The following is a 19,749-nucleotide window of genomic DNA, read 5'->3' as shown; positions in this document are numbered from 1 at the left end:
CCAAAAGAGCATCAAACAGCAACAGCTGGTTCAGAACGCTGCAGCTCGGGTCTTAACCAGAACAAAGAGGTCAGAGCACATTACTCCAGTTTTAAAGTCTTTACACTGGCTCCCAGTCAGCCTCAGAATAGACTTTAAAGTTCTGCTGCTGGTGTATAAATCTGTGAATGGGTTTGGTCCAGAATACATCAGTGACATGTTAGTCAGGTATGAACCCAGCAGGTCTCTGAGATCTATGGACACAGGTCAGATAGTGGAGCCCAGAGTTCACAGTAAACATGGTGATGCTGCTTTTAGTTGTTATGCTGCAAAGAAGTGGAACAAACTGCCAGCAGAGCTGAAGTCAGCATCCAATGTGAACATTTTTAAATCAAAGTTAAAGACACTTTTTTTCTCTACTGCATATGATTGAGAGAGAGATTTTTTGTCATGTTGTTGATGTCATGATGATTTTACTGATGATTTTAATTGATTTTACTGATGATTTTAATTGATTTTACTCATGATTTTAAATGTTCTTATTGATTTTAAACAATTGAATGTTTTATCATGTAAAGCACATTGAGTTGCCTTGAGTATGAAATGCGCTATACAAATAAATTTGCCTTGCCTTGCTCACTCCAGCTCTTTGATTGAATACTTTATGAACAGTTTGTACAGTTATTGCTTTAAATCCAAGCATAACACAAAGGTCTCAGCGACTTGTTTCCATTGTGGTCCTGTGTATTCCATTCATCTGAGCTTTCTCCTGATTGGATACTGAAAATTCCCTTTGTGTTAAAAAGCTGTAGAGAACAAACTGTTCCTGTTGAACAAACACTAACATTACCAAAATAAAATCACTGTCAAATATACACACACGCACACCTAACCTTTCAAAATGTCCACAACGATTAAGTAGCATGAATGTTTGTTCAAATATACCGTTTACATATTGACATGATCAAAAATGGGATCAGGAAGGTTAATGTGGTTAAACATAATGACTGGCATGAACATGAATGAACACTATATGGGCTGGAACATAAGTACATTTCCGAATGATGGATTGAACAGTGTTCCGTGAGATGTTCAAATCTTGGGAAATCTTGGTATAACTTAACGCTGCTTTAAACTTATCCACAACTTTTATGGTTGTAAACCTGACAAAATGTGCAAAAGTTCAAGGTGTATTAGTACTTTCGAGAGGCACTGTACACTAGGGCGCTATAGAATCCAGTGTGATGGCATCACGGAATCAAACAATAAAAAACGGAATCTACTGTTGAAATGGACAGATTCGGGTTAAAACGCCGTCACCGTGAGGGAAAGGATGTTTTTTATGCAGTAATGTCCTTCCAACTTTCCTCGTAGTCGTTTCAAACACCGTCTGAACTGGCAAAAAAACTACACAAATCATCACTGACGCCTAAATCAGAGCCACCAGTGTCTGTTTAACTTTAACATGTCTGTGAAGCTCTGTCTGTTTCTCATAGCGCTGCTGAGCTCCGTGAAAGTATGAGTCAGCTTTAATCAGCTTCACCTGCTCAGAGCGTTTAAACATCTCATCAGAGCTACAGAAGATCTGAATAAAGTTGTTCTGTTGTTGTGGACGAGACCATCAATACCAGAGATTGTAGAGTATGAAACATCATAGATTATTGATAACTTCTGATACTGTAAAATATTCTGACCCCTAGTGGTGAAAAAACCCTTCTTACACGTGATGTTTGCACATTTATTTTTGTTTAATCATTACGGTCTGGAATGATGTCATCAGGATCATTTAAATGAGGTTAATTTAAATTAAGTTGATCAAAACTTAATCAATAAACCTGATCAGATTCAGTAAACCATTGATCCCTGAGGGTAAATATAGTGACATTAATGCTGTTCTCATACATCTTTATGACATGAATAATTAAAAATGTTAGTCAGAATAATCCATGTCACTACAACTTATATCTACCTTTTAATTGTATTTTACTCATTATTTTAAATTACATTTTTATTTTTGACATACATTTTTGTTTATTTATAGTTTCCTTTTTTATTAGTATTGATTTTGTTTCCTCACAGTACATGTTACGTGCAGGTAAACTCTGCACTATTTTGATCCTCCTCTGTTGTTTCAGCAGCTAATCAGCTGCCTGCTGCTGTGCTCACCTGGCCTTGTTAGCAGCCCTGCAGTGTATATAATGGCTCAATCAAGCACACATGGAGAGAGCTATGCTACGTGGTGGCCTTCATTTTGTTTTGTTCTCGGTGTGGTGGTAAGGTGTAGGGTTAGGTAAGACGAGGGACCTCTTACATTTTACACACCTAGGAATTTGTCTGTCTAGAAACACTAGGTAAGTGGTGAGTGACACCCTTTGTACCTTTTGGTCTCTTCTTTAGTTAGTTAGTCAGGATTTTTTTTTTTTTCATATTGCAGCAGTAGAGTTTGATAGGGCCTGGTTTGTTATGTTTGTTTCATTTATTTGGCACAAACCTCCCAACCCTCTCCTTCCCCACCCGGGAAGTGTTTGTCCTGGTGTTAACGACGAATAAACTGTTAAAACTGAACTGTCTTTGTGCATATTTGACCGTCTGTTGCCGTCCGGGTGTCTTTTGGGCACTTGATTAAATCGGGGCTTTCGCCTTTGAGGTGTAACAAGTGGGGGCTTGTCCGGGATAATTATACAGCTGTCCTGGGCACAACGGTCAAATATTGCTGATGAGGTGTATTGACTGCTTCACATGTGTAGGAAATTAAATCATCTAAATTGAACTTTGACTGAGATACTGTACTAGCCTCAGCATTGAGGTCAGAAGGTCTGTCTCCCTCTGTGAAGTGCAAATGTGGACCAAGGGGGGACCCTTTCCCCTTCCTGGCCAAACAAAGGAACAGTAGAATCAAAGAACAGGTTCGTTCCTGTTTTCACCTCTTTGTTACATTACGATCAAAAGTAAACAATCAATCAATGTTTACTTGCTAAGTTTTCAAACTCTGGGCTCCGGCCCCCTGCGGAGCCCAGGGGATTTTATCACCCCCAAAGGTCACTCAGGATGTTGGAAGAATACCAGCTGTTTGTTTCCCCCTCAAAATGAGATCAAAGAATATGTACTTGTTAGAAAAGTATTCATTCTATGCAATATACCTCTTCACTTCAAGCTGAGTATAAGATTTCAACAGATGGCTTTAGACATAGGGGGTTTGTGACCCCCGCCACTTATCTCTGTAACTCGACTGTTGGATGTTGATTAACTTGTGAACCATGAAAGTTTCTTGTTCCCAGGTTGGTACTTCCTCCATTTGTTGAGGTGTGAAAGTTTGTGGCTTTCTTTCTTTGTTCGAAGGCTAAAGCCTTAGACTCCTCCCGTTGGTCTCAAGTCATATAGGCCTTTTTTTGGCTGGGATTCTTCAGAGTAAATCTGACCCCGGCTGCTCTCACAGGGCTTCTGCCTCAGCCCTGTTCTTTTGATTCTGCTTGTGTTAATAAACTTTGTATTATTATGCAAGCCAGTTTCATCGACGATCCCTTTTTTCCACACTACATCTTTTTCATCGTTCACATCTCCACCTGGGGAATCCACGACAGTAGCAACAATGCATTAAAAGGAGCAAAAATATGGCAAAAAAAGGGATAAATATAGGTTCAAATATGGCGTTTGGTGTGGCTACTCTGTGTTTGTTACACATGTCCTAGACTAAATCAAATACTTGGTACAATGGTTTCTGTTCTCAGCTGGTGATGTCTGTATCCTGTGAACAAAAAAACTATATTTATATACATTTCAAAGGTTGATTATGATTTTTTTAAATATTTCAAGTTATAAATTCTATCCATGTCTAAATATTTATCTATCTGAGGATATAAATACACATAAGGGTTTTAGTTGTGAGATTTTTAGAACATAAATGAGGTAAATGACAATATTTTACACAGTTGTAACATAATATTCAAACTGACAGAGATTATTAAAGAAGTGAATAAAAAATTCAGAAAATAACCCAAAGAACTGAAAAGTAAATCAAATCATTAGAATAAAACAGTAATTAGAACAAAATGGTGTTATGTTAATTTATGCCTCTACTAATATTTATATAGATTACAAGGGAACAGATTTGTGATCGTATTTATGTCTTTATTATCTCTCTAAAGAGTCCTAGTTAAATCTATAGACCACGTACCATGTACAGTTCAGCCCCCCCACCTTTGATTAGACATTTTAGGTGGTGAGGTTGTTTTTATAACCTCAGGTGATCAGCCACTGTTCTGCATTCTGGGCCAGGGTCTATACAGTATATATGATTCCTCAATATATGAAATAATGTTATCCATGTCTGTTATTAAGATCATTTGTTCATTTACTTTTAACTAAAAAATATGACTTTTATTCAAGCTACAACTGTAAAGTGTTGTTGAGTGTTACAAAAAAAATAAAGTCAATCAACTCTAATCATCAAGAGAAAGAAAACAGTATGAAATCTATAAGTATGATATCCAAAAGTTATTCTAACTGTCATTTCAAAAATATCAACATATGATCAACAAGAAAAAGTTTTTAGTAATTCCTTAAAAAAGATCCTAACCCATCTTAAATTACAAATATTTAAATAATTGTGTGTGTGTGTGTGTGTGTTATAGTGTTAATTGACTTGTCTAAAAAACTAAACTATTGATGAAAAAATAAATGCTTTATATCACATATTGCCATTTTGAGGAAAATATAGAAATATGAATATTGGTCCATATCACACAGGCCTAATGTAACCAAAGCAGTAATGTTTTATCTTGTAAAGGATATGATTGTCTAAACCAGGGGTCCCCAATCCTGGTCCTCAAGGGCCACTATCCAGCATGTTTTAGATGTTTCCCTCTTCCAACACACCTGATTGAAATGAACAGGATTGTTATCAGGCTTCTGCAGAGCTTGATGATGAGTTAATCATTTGGCAATTTAGAGACTCCATTCAATCTTATTGTCATGTTTTTGGATTGTGGGAGGAAGCCGGAGTACCCGGAAAAAACCCATGCAAACAACACTATAGTTAAAAGACTGTGTGACTATAAGAACATGTCAGATCTTTTGTTTGATGTTCATTGTACTTGGAACCAGTTTGATAAATTGCTTACCTACAATTTAAAAGAAATATTTGAAAATGACCTTGTCTTAAATGATATTTTATTCCTTTTTTCCATTTAGGGTGATGATTTTAAGTAGGTGAATTGGTTTGTTTTATTGGTAAATAACTTTAAAATAGTTTAAATGATTTTAATGAAAAAAAATTGTATTTTGATCGTGTTTTTACAAAAATAAATGGTGATATGATTTTTTTCCCCATATCACCCACTGTGACTGAGGTAAAGGTAGCACTGCCTTGGGCCACAGTGTTTTAAGTGGGAGCCCCCTGCCTCTGTCATCATCAACATCTGTGATAAACACCTACAACATGAGACATGTCCCCAGATAAATGATGGACAGTTGGTTGATATGAAATATTAACAAATAAATGTATGTTATCACATGTTCTCCACAGGGGCTGCTAAACAAGCTAGCTAACGTTAGCCAATGTGAACTTTAGCTAGCTAGCTCACTCTGTGGGTCTTTACCAGGTACTACGTGTTAAGGCTTCAGCGAGCAGGAGAACTCTGTCAGCATGGAAGATTTTGACAACACCGTACTGTCAGTGTTGGAGGGTAAGTCATGTTTTTCATTAATATTTGGTGATTATTAAGCAAAGTTAGCGTCTGTATTGGTAGCTTTGATCACATTAATGATGCACACTGTTAGCTGGATGTTGTCTGTCCCTGTATGCAAAAATGCCTTGCTTAAGTGCCGTGGAACAAGTGCCGAACTTTTTTTCTTTTAATAACCTAAACTTTGGGTGGGACAGCAACAATAAAAACCACTTATTACTGTTATTATTATTAATAATATTTCACCATAGTTGACCATCTACACCAAAATGTACAAGTGACTCCAAAATATGAGGTCCCTGAGGAAGAGGCAGGGCTCCACGCCACAACGATGGGTGTTAAAGAAGAGTTTCTTCTGCTCAAACAACACAGACAATGACACTGATGGTGACAGAAGTGGTGACACAAGCAGTTCAACCATAATTATTGAGAGCAATGATGACCTCAGCGAGGACAGTTTAAATGGAGGTTTGTGCTAAAAGTGGGAACAATTCTGTCTCATGTGCCAGAGTACATTGTAATGCACACAATGTTGGATAATGACCTGTGTTTTACTGTTATTTTGCTTATGTGTTTACAAATGATTTCATTATTTTCCCCAGGAAAAGCGTCTCCACTGTTTTGGAAGTTACTGAACACACTTTTTCTGACTTAAATCAGCTGACACAGTCATATCCCACATGATCAATATCAAACACATTTTTATAATTTCCTAAGTAAAACATTGAGATGATCAAATGAAATAGGTAATTGACCATTCCTAAAAAAAATCTGAAAGTCCATTAAGAAAACACTGCTCTACTCAAACTGTTATTGTTTTTTAGACTTTAGGTGAAGTGAAGTTTGACCTCTGATAGGTGTACCTTACACTCTTTATGATTACTGTTTTCTGGTTTTGTCAAACCTAGTGGGGGAAGTAAGTAATGACTTTCTAATATAATTGTGCATTATATTTTAGTCATACACATGCCACTAACTATGATTTATCTTCTCTGATGCTAGTGTAATAGTGTTTCCATGGAAACGTCGTTGCCTCACCGTCTTATTTTATAGTCTGAGGATGCAGGTGAGTCACTACAAAACATTGAGCAAAATGTACAAGAATCCCAACACAAAACCCAACCAAGGCGATTTTGCCCAAATTTTGGACCTTGAGTTCAAGGCTAGACGGGCTTTCATTGATGCAGATATTACAAAGGAAGAAGACTGACCTATGAAACTCTTTGATGCATACCCCTGCTTCAAAGACACTGGAAATGTCAGCTTTTTGACTTCCGTCCTTGGTACTGTGTGTTTCTGTCTGTGCAGTCTGCCCTGTATTAAGCCTGCTCAGTGGTAATAACTGAACAGAATTGTGTCCAAGGCAATGGATGAGCTGCATCGCCAAATTGCAACACCCAATTTTCATTTTTCTTAATAATTTAAAAACATTAAACACACCCTTTACAATTACTGTACATGTTTTCTCTTAATTGAATATTAATATTACAAATGCTTTTGGATTTTGCGCCATTGTTGTTATTGTTCCCTCGAGACAATTACACTATACCTGTAAGTGTTATATTGTATTACAGTGCATTATTCTAAATGTTAAATTAGGTTCTATTTTTTTCAGTGGTTTGTTGTGTCACAGAATTGCATTGTTTTGTCTTGATATATAAAATAAATATGTGCTAGCCACTACATTAATTATAATTAAATTCAGTACATCTACACGTTTGCTATATGTTGTCACCACTAAAATTTTGTATTTTTTTTCTAGATCATCATCAACTCAGGCTGATTAAAACCATCCCATCTGAGCTGGGACATGAACTGATCCATTTATTCACACATTAGTTCTTCTAATGTCTTTAAACACTTTTATTGACACACACAGACCTGGTCAGAGCAGGTTACACTCCCAGTTAGGATCATGGAAAATAACATTTGCTCCATCTCAGTATCAAGTTTAGACTTTTTTTAGACCTGTGTCCTGGGTATGATGGGTTCACGAGGTGAACAGTACTCAGCCATGTTGGGAAGTCCAGAAATCACGCAGCATCTCACCCAATCATACTCACTGTGGTTCATGCCAGAAAATACCACAGACCAAGTATTTGTAGTGTAGTCATAGCACTCAACAATTCTGTTTCGTCTTCTACAAGAGACAACAAAGATCTGCTTGTTCATCACTGCAATGTCAAAGTAACTGTTTCTGTGGACCATTTCAGGGACATCGTACCAGGTGTTGGTCACTAGGTTGTAAGCCTCAGCAGACCTCAGATCTCTGAATCCATCTCTGCCACCAACTGAAAAAATGTGGCCCATATATGCAACGACTCCAAGTTTATACCGAGGTGTTCCCATGGGAGTGATCAGTGTCCACTGGTTGGTGTCTGGGTTGTAATACTCAGCAGTATTCAGTACTCTATTATTCATTCCTCCACATATGTAAATCTTGTTGTTCAGTGTGGTGCAGCTGGCGTAGTTCCTTCCGAAATTCATTGATGCAATGAACGTCCACTGGTTGATGTTGGGCTGGTAGCGTTCAGCAGTTCTGTGTGCGATAACATCATCATCCCTGCAGCCTCCCATAGCGTAGATGCATCCCTTTAGCTCAGTAACACTCATTAAGGCCCGTGACTCCTGCATTGGTGACATCTCCTGCCAAGTGTGTGTGACTAGGTTATACCTCCACACTCTGTTAGAGGGGTTGGTCCATCTTAAACCACCACCCACAATGTAGAAGCATCTACCAAGGAAGACAGTGCTGTAGAGGAATAAGTGAGTCATGGGATTCTCCAGACTAGGATGAGTGTGAACTGTGATCCAGCTGTTAGTTATGTAGTCAAAGGCCTTTATGATCTTAGAATAGAATATAAACATCAGTAAGACGGCGTTTGGCAAACGACGGCAAAACAAGGTGTTGTTGATCCCAGACTCAGAGCAGAGTAACGAAGGTTGAGACATGACTTTAAGGGTATCAGAGACCAAGAGGTGGGACTCAGGGTTTGTTTTTACCACATCATTGTTAAGCACATTTTCTGTGATGTAACTTTTGTCCATCAGCCCCAGTCGTACATTTGGTAACAGAGTAGCAATGGCTTCCTGTCGTTCCTCAGGCATGTGGTTTATCCACCTTAAAACATTTTGATAAACTGTGATCTCCTGGGTCACAGTAAGGTCATCCTGACCCAGGATATCAGCCAGCTCCTGCTCCGCAAGTTGATAAAACTCTTCACAGAGTGAAACTTCCTCAAAATTCTCACAGATAAAGTGAAAGGCCTCATACTTCAGTTGAAACAAAATGGGAATATACCAGACTTTAGTAAACTGCCACAGCCCAATGCATTTTTCCGGACAGAGGTGATCCTTCAGAGCTTCAAAGCATGTTTGTTCCAGACTCTTTACATTGAACTGATGCACTTCTGTCATTAGATCAATAATATAACTGTTGTCAGAATGACAGAGATAAAGTAAAGTCACTGAGTCCAAGGAGTTTGTGGGTTATTGTGTCTCTCTCAGAAGGGTGTCCCTCATTAAAGAATACTCAATGTGCTGCTGAGTCCTTTGATGTGTGACCAGCTCCGGATGATGTCATCAGCAGAGTGTGTGATGATGTCAGTGAAATTCACACTGACATTCCTTCTGCTGGCTCCTGATTGGTGGATGCCATGACAGGTTCTGCGTTCTTTGATATCTGTGTGTGTGGGTGGGGGGGGGGGGGGGGGGGGGGGTGTCTCAGCTATCAATCAATCAATCAATCTTTTATTTGTATAGCGCCAAATCATAACCAATGGTATCTCAAGACACTTTACAGTAGGGCAGTCTTAAGGACGGACTCTTCATTTTATGGATACACACATATGCATATATACGTATATACACATACATATGTATCCCACACCCAACATGAATTCATCATGGCGGCAAGGAAAACCTTCTGTTAAGCAGCAGGAACCTTGTGTGGATCCCATTCCTATGATGAACAGCCATCCACGTTATGCTGTGTTGGGTGTGTGCAGATGAAAGGGTGGAGACAGAGTTGTTGAGACTCTGTAACTCCACACTGAGGATCCCACGGACCTGCAAGACAAAAGCCAGAAGGAGTACAGGACCAAACACACAAGTGAAGAAGCAGACATAGAGGGAGTGTTTGAGAGAGGAATGGGACCCTCTCCGGTCCCTCTCTAACCTAAATGACCTCTCTCTTAACGCCCTGTCCAACCTCTCTCCAACCGAGCATGCCAGACCCCCCACCGGCAGTCTATGCCTATTGCATCTTTACTATGAGCTATGAGCTGGTTCCTAACTAAAAGCTTTACCAAAGAGGAATGTTTTGAGCCTAACCTTAAAGGTAGAGAGGGTGTCTGCCCCCCGAACCGTGGTTGGTAGATGGTTCCAGAGAAGTGGGGCCTGATAACTGAAAGCTCTTCCTCCTATACTACTTCTAGAGACAAATGGAACAACGAGTAGTCCAGCATTTTGAGAGCGTAGTGTTCTGGGGCGATTGTATGGCACTACAAGCTCCTTGAGATAGACTGGTGCCTGTCCATTTATGGCTTTATAAGTGAGAAGAAGAATCTTGAATTCTATTCTATATTTTATGGGAAGCCAATGCAGAGAGGCTAATACAGGAGTAATGTGATCTCTTCTCCTAGTTTTAGTCAGTACATGTGCTGCAGCATTTTGAACCAGCTGAAGTGTCTTAAGCGACTTGATTGGGCAGCCTGCTAAAAGAGAATTACAATAATCCAGTCTAGAGGTAACAAAAGCATGGACTAGCTTTTCGGCATCGCCCTGAGACAGGATAGATCTGATTTTAGCAATGTTACGGAGATGAAAGAAGGCAGTTCTTGAAGTTTGTTTTATGTGAGAGTTGAAGGATAAATATCAATTACACAATTACAATTATAATTGACCCCAACTGTGAAAGAAGTTTTCTTTGATCCACTTATAGATGGTGGACAAAGTGACTTTGGGGCTGTTCGCTGGCCTGCATGGCCATGTAGATGAGAGAGACGTGGGAATGAGGTGGTTTGGCTTTGGGGTTGGTTTTGTAGTCCACCTCCACCAGAGGGATGGGCTGCATCTGGATGTGAGGGTACCTGGGTTGGAGTCAATTACATTTTTCAGTTATAATTACATTTTCAATTACCCATATTCAATTAACAATTCAATTATAATTACAATGACCAGAATTTTTTGAAATTACATTTCAATTACAATTTTTTTAAACCTTAAAGTCAGTTACAATTACATATTGAATAGGGATGTAACGATTAATTGTAAGGCAGTTAAAAATCGATTCATAGGTATCACGGTTGATATCGATTTTCTGAAAATTGAATCGCAGTACTTTTTAACCAGCAGAGGGCGCTATCCACAAGTGTAGGCGGCGGGCGGAGTCTGCTAATACTTTCTTTCTGGCTGCCTTCTACTCTTAAATATGTTAATAAATGATTCTTTACCCCTTTAGCACCGAAAGAATATCTGTAATATTACTTGAATATCTGTTAAAGTCACATTTTTTTATTAGCTCTGTCTGCCAGCATAGCTTCTCTTCTTCACTGCAAGATATCTGCATGCCAACCGACCACTGTGTTACCAGCGCCCTCTGCTGGTCCAAACAAATATGACGTAAATCAGTGCAATCATGTTTTTTTTTTTTTTAGTCCAATTGTTAAGGCACAAAATACATTTTCAGTTGCACTTTAAAAAAAAAAGAACTATTATGCAGTTTTGCATTGTTTATTATAGAACCAGAATTTAAATTAATAGGCTTCATTTTCATTTGTATTATTCCTTTATTTATTTCATTCAAGATTTATTTTTAGTTAAATTGCATTGTTTTGAATAGTTTATCAAGGAATTCTTTTGACAAGGAAAAATAAAAGGAAAATAGTACCGTATTTTCTAAAAAAAAAAATGTGTCTACAGTCCCATTTTGTAAAATAAATCGTGAGAGAATCGTATTGTGAACCCAGTATCGTGAATCAAATCGTATCGGGAGTTGAGTGAATCGTTACATCCCTAATATTTAATTACTAAAGTTCATATACAATTAATCACTGACACTGTAATAAATAACCTAAATGAAGTTAACCTTCCCCTTGTGTTAGCTTTCTGTTAGCATCTCTTATGATAACTGGTCCTAAATCAGCTGTAAAATACACTAAAAACAAATATCTTTCATGTAATTTATTTCCTATCTATTGGTTACCTTGTTAGGCTTCCTAATCAATGAAAATAAAGGTTTTTTAATATTTTTGGTGTGTGCGTCTGAGCCTTTTTTGTATCAGTATACCACTCAGTTTCATTTTTGTTCAAATGATAAAATGTGACAAAGCTTGAAATGAAACATGTTTTAATAACTGTTAACTACATATGTGTAGAACTGAACATAGAACTCTAACATGGATCCATGTGTTAATTATAATTGACAATTTTCATAGAATTTTTATGGCAATTACAATTACAAAGTCAAGTATCTAAACTCAATAAAAAAATGACTTATGATTACGACATGGCAACAGATTTTTAAAATTACAATTACAATTATAATTATGCCATATTTGTAAATAATCATCAATTAAGCAATTACAATTACAATTGGCCCCAACCCTGGTACCTGGAGAACAGGGAACCAACGATAGAGTCACTGCCGAGGTACTGAGTATGTGTTTGAAGGTTGGATGTACAAAGAGGTGTACATACTCTGTACTCTGTAGTGTTATAAAGGGCTTTATGTGCGGGTGCAAAGTAAAATAGCGTGTGCAATTTCCCTGGTTTATTTCTATGGGACATGTGCAAGATAAATGTGTTTGTTGTTGTGTTTGTTGTTTTTCTTTTTTACTCATTTATATATATGTTTTGTTTGGTGTATTTTTCTGTAATGTTTATTGGAGTCTATAAGTGTATTTTTGTGTCTTTCTGTTGTCTTTTCGGGTGTTTTTTTTGTATAATTCTTGTTTTTTGTTGCCATTGTCGTGTGATTCTGGAGTCATTTTGTATATTTTTGTACAAATATTAAGTTTTGTGTATTTTGAGTCATTTTCATATTTTTGTTGTCATTTGGTGTATTTTTCTGTAATTTTTTTTTGGAGTCATTGGAGCCTTTTTGTATATTTTTGTGCATTTCTGTTGTCGTTTTGTGTACTGTTTGTATAACTGTTTAGTTTTTTGTTTTGATTTACTATTTTTGTTATAAACGCACACGCACACACACACAGCAGGTAATTAGTTGTAGCTGGAGACCAATCAGCAGGAGAAGGCTGCTGAGAGAGAGGCCAAGATCTCCTGCCTGCCCTCCAAAATAAAACCCCATCGTGACAAGAGTCAAATTCAACAGTAATCGTTCAAATAAAATTCGTTATGAATTTTTGAAATTTCGACAATGATGAAAGATAGATTTTTTTTTTTTTTTTAATCAACACTAATTCAGATTCAGTTCATTGATCCAGATGTAATCTTCAATGGTTTAAGGTTTATCTTTGGTTAATGTACTAAATACTTTTAATATAATCTTGCTAACAGATAAACAAGCAAATAAAGAAACGCAAGTGAAAATATGATCTAGTCGATGAGGTAAAAACATCCACAAAATAAAATTGAAACTAAAAAATCAAAGTGGTAATCTATAATAAATGTTTCACAATTCTAAACCTCTATGCCCCCAATAACAACGTCCCTGAATTCTTCCACAGAGTTTTTTCGGAGCTATCGGACCTTTCTGCAGACTCATCATTAATCATAGGAGGTGACTTCAATCTGACACTCAACACATCATTAGACAGATCCAGTAAGTGCCCTAATACAAAACCGTCTCGATCTGCTAAAGTATTAATGAATTACATGGATGATCTTGGCATAGGAGACGTATGGAGACTGAACAATCCAACTAAAAAAGAATACACCTTCTTCTCCCCTGTGCATAAATCCTTCTCCTGAATTGACTTTTTTCTCTCAAATAATTCCATCGCACATAAGATTTCCTCTAAAATACATCCTATAATTATTAGCGATCATGCCCCGATATCCCTCACCCTGAAGTGTGACTCTAATCAGAAATGATCCTCTCTGTGGCGCTTTAATACTTCATTACTTAATGACAGTGAATTTGGTAAAATGATAAGAAAAGAATGGGAGGACTTTCTATTAACAAACGATTCTCTGGAAGTGTCACCGTCCTTACTCTGGGAAACCGGCAAGACTGTCATCAGAGGGAAGATTATATCATACTCTTCTTATAAGAAAAAACAGGAACAGATAGCAGAAAAACGATTGAAGAAAAAATTAAGAAACTTACGGAATAATACGCAGCTAACCCGTCTGAACTTTTATTCAAAAAACTCCAAAATACAAAACTTAATTTGGATATCATCTTATCTAAAAAAAAATTAAATTTATTCTGCAACAATTGCGATACAAAAACTTTGATTACAACAATAAATCAGGCAAATATTTAGCAAATCAGCTCAAACACAACAAAGAAAATTCCTTTATAGCAGCAATTTCTGACAATTCAGGTCAAACTTTAAACTTACCTCAGGACATTAATAAGGTTTTTCATGATTATTATCAAAACCTATACTCATCAAACTTAAACCCTGACCCTGAAGATATGAAAACCTTCCTCAATAACTTAAACCTACCACATCTCACCATAGAGCAGAAAACCACCTTAGACTCACCATTAACCTTACAAGAACTACAAAATGCTTTGGATAGCATGTCAACAGGCAAAGCACCAGGTCCAGATGGGTTCCCTGCTGAATAAAAATAAAGGTTACGTAGGAGGCCACATGAATACAGCAAACATTAAATTATTACTTAAACCAGACAAAAACCCCATGTGACACTCAAGTTACCGTCCCATCTCACTTATTAACACAGACATAAAAATTATGGTCTGGGTATCATTGGATAATCCCAAATTCATCTGTAAACCAAAATCAAATAACCGTTTTTCTTCCTCTCCTTTTCAAACAAAAAACAAAAAAAACGTTTTACTGTTTTAATCAAAAAACCATAAAACAAATCCAAATTGGCCCGTTTTTCGATTTTCCCGTGTCCTTTTCTCCTTTTCCCTTTTACAATTGAACATTGAAAAACTGCAGTTTCCCTTTTCCATTCTCCTTTCCCCGTTTAGAATTGAAAATAGAAAATCAGCTGTTTCCTTTTTCCGTTCTGAACGCTGAAACGAAAAACGAAGTCATGTGACCGAGGTCACGTGGTCTGGCTTTTTTTTTCAGCCGACATGCGGAAGTGATGGTGTCAGAATAAAAGCATACGGGGAGAGAGAATATAAAGCAGCCACATGATCTATCACAGAGAGTGATACATCATTAAAAGCTTTACAAAAGCTACATAAAGATCAAGTTTTGGTATTTTTTTAATTTCAACATGAAATTGCTGAGCAGGCCTGTCGTGTTTGAAAAACATAATCCTAAATGACCAGCAGAGGTCCCCACGTCCTAACAAACAATATGAGACACCAAATCCCTCCTGAAATATGATCAGACTAAGATTAATGTATTATGGCTCGCAGTGTTTACTTACATTACATGTTTATTCAAACACACACCTTTATGAACTCATATCAGGATGAGAGTGGTGATGTGGAGACACGCTAGAGATGTCCCTAAAAGGTAAAAAAAAGAGCTGTGTCCACATTGCAGCAATTCTGTACTGCATTTGTATCCTGAATCAGATGATCAGTCATTCCTCAAACTCTTTGCACGTTGTGACGGTCTGATGTTCTCTCTCTACTGAAGGCATCGGCTGTCATTTCTTTCAGCAAGGCTGGATCTTTACACTTCCTGAGACGTAAATCACAATCATGTATATGTTCCCCTCAAACACTTCAATAGGCTACAATTAATCAGCTGGTTTTCATGACATATATATATATCATGGTAGTATTAGTAAGAGTGGTCAAAGATTAGATCCAATATTTTATATTATTTAAGTTTTATATTACAAGTTCATCTCTGAAGGCCCACACCTCAGACCCCTGGGGGCCCGGAAGGGAACCGACGAGAGGTCCGGTTCTCACATATGTTTAGGGTACATCCAACCTTCAAACACATACTCATTTGGCCATAATTGAAAACTCTACTTATGCTCCTACATGAATACATACTTGTGACGGGCACTGTACTAGTAATTAAAAAGTTGAATAGTTTAAAAAGTTGAAAAGTTAATAAAAAACTCGTATGACTAAACACCACAAATAACATCTAAAGTGTAGTCTGTAATTCTGGCTTTTAGTTTCTATATAATCAACATCAGATTAATTCCGATCTGTAAATTGTTAAAAAGGATTTGATTCCATAAACATTTTTTTCATATTTTTTGTATTTCTTCCTAACATTTCATTTACAGTTCCCCAATTTCTAGCATTATTTAAATTAATATATCTAATCTTCCTATGATAATATGACACACATTTAATCACAAAAGACAGCTTCGATCAGATCAGCGTTGACAGGTTGTCCTGGCAACTCAGGCAAAAATGGAAGCTCAATGTTGACAGGTTGTCATGGCAACTCAGGCTAAAATGGAAGCTCAATGTTGACAGGTTGTCAGGGCAACTCAGGCTAAAATGAAAGCTGCAGAATCTCCTCGTGCACCGTCAGACTAAAGCTTTAATAATATCGATTAACCAGCAGATGTCACCAGTGAGCAACGTTTAAGACCAAAGTGAGTTTCTAATAATAATAATGTCAACTTTAATGACTCATTTTATCTAATATATTTTAATGTGTATTATCTTTTATTAGAAAATATCCTTAAAGTTAATCTTTTTTGTTTTGAGGGGTTTTCATTGAAAAGTGATTTTTATTTTATTTTATTAAAATGTGAAAGGTAAACTGCTTTCATTAATCTGTACTCGTAATTATTGATCATTTCTGACATAACATTAACTTATAATATAGTATTCTGATTACATTTTAAATTTACATATTGATATTCAATTTTGTTTCCCTGTTTTCTTCCAGAACTTTAAGGAACTTGAGTACATGATGGGTGAGTGTGTCAATAATCTAATAACATTTTTCACCTTGTACATTGATATTTAGATGAAACTGATCAGCCACAGTATTATGAATATTATATTGAGCCTAATAAAGTGTGCTTCATCTTTTTTCTAACACAAGCTGCCATGATATATGAATGACCATTCTATGATAATTATGTACTTACTTGTAATGTAGACTATAGTTTTATTTCAGTTATTGTTTTATCAATTATTTTTGATACCAGAAATGTTAACTGGAGCCTTTGGGAGGTACTAAATGTATGCATAATAACAGGCAAACAGCTCCAGGTTTGATAAATGTGAATTCTCACTCTGAATTATGGATTTGCATTTCCTCCTCCAATATTTTGCGGCCCACAGCTGATCCGCCCACATTGCATATTAATAAGAGGAAAAAAACATGCTAAATGCATTGTGCACGCTATGTTTCATGTTTGCATTCCTGATTGCCTAAGGTTTGCACCGTTTATCAGCGTACGTAGTGACGTTTACACATGGTTTTACTTTACAGCTGCTATTCTTTAATAAATCCACTCCATAATGTATCTCAGAATGAAAGGAACATTTCACCCAGAATAACAAAGTGTTTCTGACCAGGATTACAGACTAAACCTTAACAGAGTCAACATCACATGGAATCACTACATCCAACATGTGGTTTTTTAATCTGATATGCAGGACGTAATGAAACTATTCCTAAGCAGAAGTAGCAGATAATAAAACACATGCAGCCATTTAATGCTGACACCATCCTCCTACTAAAAGTCTTTTATACATTTTATCTTCTTTGAACAGTTGATCATGTTGCAGGTGATGTTATAACTACTTGATTTAACGGCGTGTATTTGTCCTCACTGTCAGACGGTGAAGAGAGAGCTTGTGAAGGACCAGATTCTATGTATGTGAAGCTGATTTCCTCAGATGACCATGAATTCATTGTGAAAAGAGAACACGCCCTGGTATCAGGGACAATCAAAGCCATGTTGAGTGGGCCAGGTAAGGAAACAGCACTAAAGAGAGCTTTTCTGATGTCTTGAAGACTTTTTCTAAGGAATCTTTTTATTAATGAGTGTAAACATTAGACAATGTTGTATCTACTAATGTTCAATCTGTCCAGAGTCACAGGTGTTGTATTTTATTGCAAAGCACACACAGATTATAAGTAACAATGGGTCTGGATATCATTTGGGATGTTTGACCTTCTGTGACTTCATATGCAGGACAAATTGCTGAGAATGAAACCAACGAGATAAAGTTCAGGGAGATTCCCTCTCAAGTCCTGTTGAAGGTCTGTGAGTATTTCACCTACAAGGCCCAGCACACCAACAGCTCCACAGAGGTACCCGACTTCCCCGTCTCTCCAGAGATCAGCATGGAACTGATCATTGCTGCAAACTTTTTGGATTGTTAAAGTTGAAAAGAAAAACATCAAATAATCATTTATCAAAGTGTCTTTTTTCCCTTTCCAAAAAATATTGCCTCGTTATCATGATCCCAGTATTGTTTATTGTTTAGTGAGCTTTGTATATCATAACATAACATAACACTGACATTATGATAAACCCATGTGCGTGTGCCTCTGAGCGTGCTAGGCAGTGGAGGTCTAGTGGTTGAGGAAACAGGCTCACCTGGTCTATCATTGTGGGATGTTGATCAGTCCCTAATACTTATTGATCCTGACTGGGTGCTACACCATGGCTGCCCACTGCTCCTCAGGGAGGGGTTTCATTACAGAACACATTCTATGTATGTAGCTTTACATGGCGTTGACGCCAATATTTGTCATTTAACACATCTCATTTGGGATGATTATAAACCAACCATTATCATACCTTTTTTCCGTGTATTATTACAGAAGTATAATTACACAACAAACAACATCTCATCAGACGGCTCAGCTTTAGCGCTTGGTCACTATTAGCAAAACAGCTACTGAGCAGAATGGCAAGTAACACAGTACAAATACTTTGTTACTTACTTAAGTAGGTTTTTCAGTTACTTTGTACTTTTAGAAGTGTCTTTGTTTACTTTGTTACATTTTCAACATAAATGTTGGTACTTTCTACTCTTTACATTTCCCAAAAAGGCTCGTTACTTAAATATATATATATATCAGTGGCGGCTGCTGGTCTTTCATGCAGGGGAAGCTCATTTTCTGCCTACTTCAGAAAATGTATCTGTTTATTTAAATGTGAATTCTAGTAGAATTCACATTTTGTTGTCAACAACTATTTGTAGATTATCACACACGCACGCGCGCGCACACGCACGCACGCGCGTAGCTGCTGCGCGCTGGAGTGTGAGTGTTTGGTCAAAAGTCTCACAACACAAGCAGTAACAGTCTCCACAAACACCAAAAACAGACACTAGGTTTGTCAGAAGTTCATTCGCTATGAGAGGATCAGCAAAGTCTCCGTGTCAAAACAGAGCAACGGACTGAAATATTTGAAAAACCCGCCTGTGTGCTTACAACGTCATACTCTCTGATTGGCTCATTTCGCTGTCAATCAAAATTTAATTAGCTTGAGACAGATCATCCAATCATCATCCATTATTCCAGCGTCCAGAACAGACAGATCCAGCCCACTGCTCCATAGACCTCCTGTGAAGCCCGGCGTCCGATGGGCGGGACTAAGTGCGTCATAACCGAGCATTTATCCAATGAGCGTCTAGTTTGACTGCAGTGGATCAACCCCTAAATCCTCTCCCATTGAAGTCAATTGAAGCTGAACTTCACCACTGTTTATTAACACTGTGACGCTGCGGTAATGAATGAAGAACGTCACGCTGTCACTGTCAGTTTCCTGTTATAAGAAGCTGATTCTGAACTAAACATACATGTGTTCTGTCATATATTTAGTCAATGAAATGTACACACAACACTACATATTTGACCACTGATTTTAGGGGAAGCTGAGGTTCCCTTGTAGTCTTAAAGCATCCGCCACCGATATATATATATATATATATATATATATATATATATATATGCCTCTATATATATATATATATATATATATATATATATATATATATATATATATATATATATATATATAT

General features: G+C 37.1%; 1 protein-coding gene across 3 annotated transcripts; it reads left to right on the top strand.

Annotated features, from left to right (window-relative positions):
* Positions 1–16,249: 16,249 nt before the first annotated feature.
* On the top strand, positions 16,250–18,100 carry LOC114480418 (elongin-C-like). Of its 3 annotated transcripts, none has more exons than XM_028474552.1 (4): positions 16,250–16,349; positions 16,649–16,676; positions 17,551–17,685; positions 17,910–18,100. In XM_028474552.1, exons 2-4 carry the CDS (start codon positions 16,670–16,672, stop codon positions 18,098–18,100), a joined length of 333 nt encoding a protein of 110 aa, XP_028330353.1. In that variant the 5' UTR covers positions 16,250–16,349; positions 16,649–16,669. The 3 variants fall into 3 exon arrangements, with proteins under 3 accessions (XP_028330353.1, XP_028330355.1, XP_028330354.1); XM_028474553.1 differs by lacking the exon at positions 16,250–16,349 and adding an exon at positions 16,420–16,514; XM_028474554.1 differs by lacking the exon at positions 16,649–16,676 and having other exon boundaries at positions 16,302–16,349.
* Positions 18,101–19,749: the final 1,649 nt, after the last annotated feature.

This window comes from Gouania willdenowi, chromosome 18 (assembly GCF_900634775.1).
Source record: "Gouania willdenowi chromosome 18, fGouWil2.1, whole genome shotgun sequence".
NCBI lineage: Eukaryota > Metazoa > Chordata > Actinopteri > Blenniiformes > Gobiesocidae > Gouania > Gouania willdenowi.
Note: the sequence above shows the minus strand (reverse complement) of the source record. Positions and strands in the feature narration are given on the sequence as shown.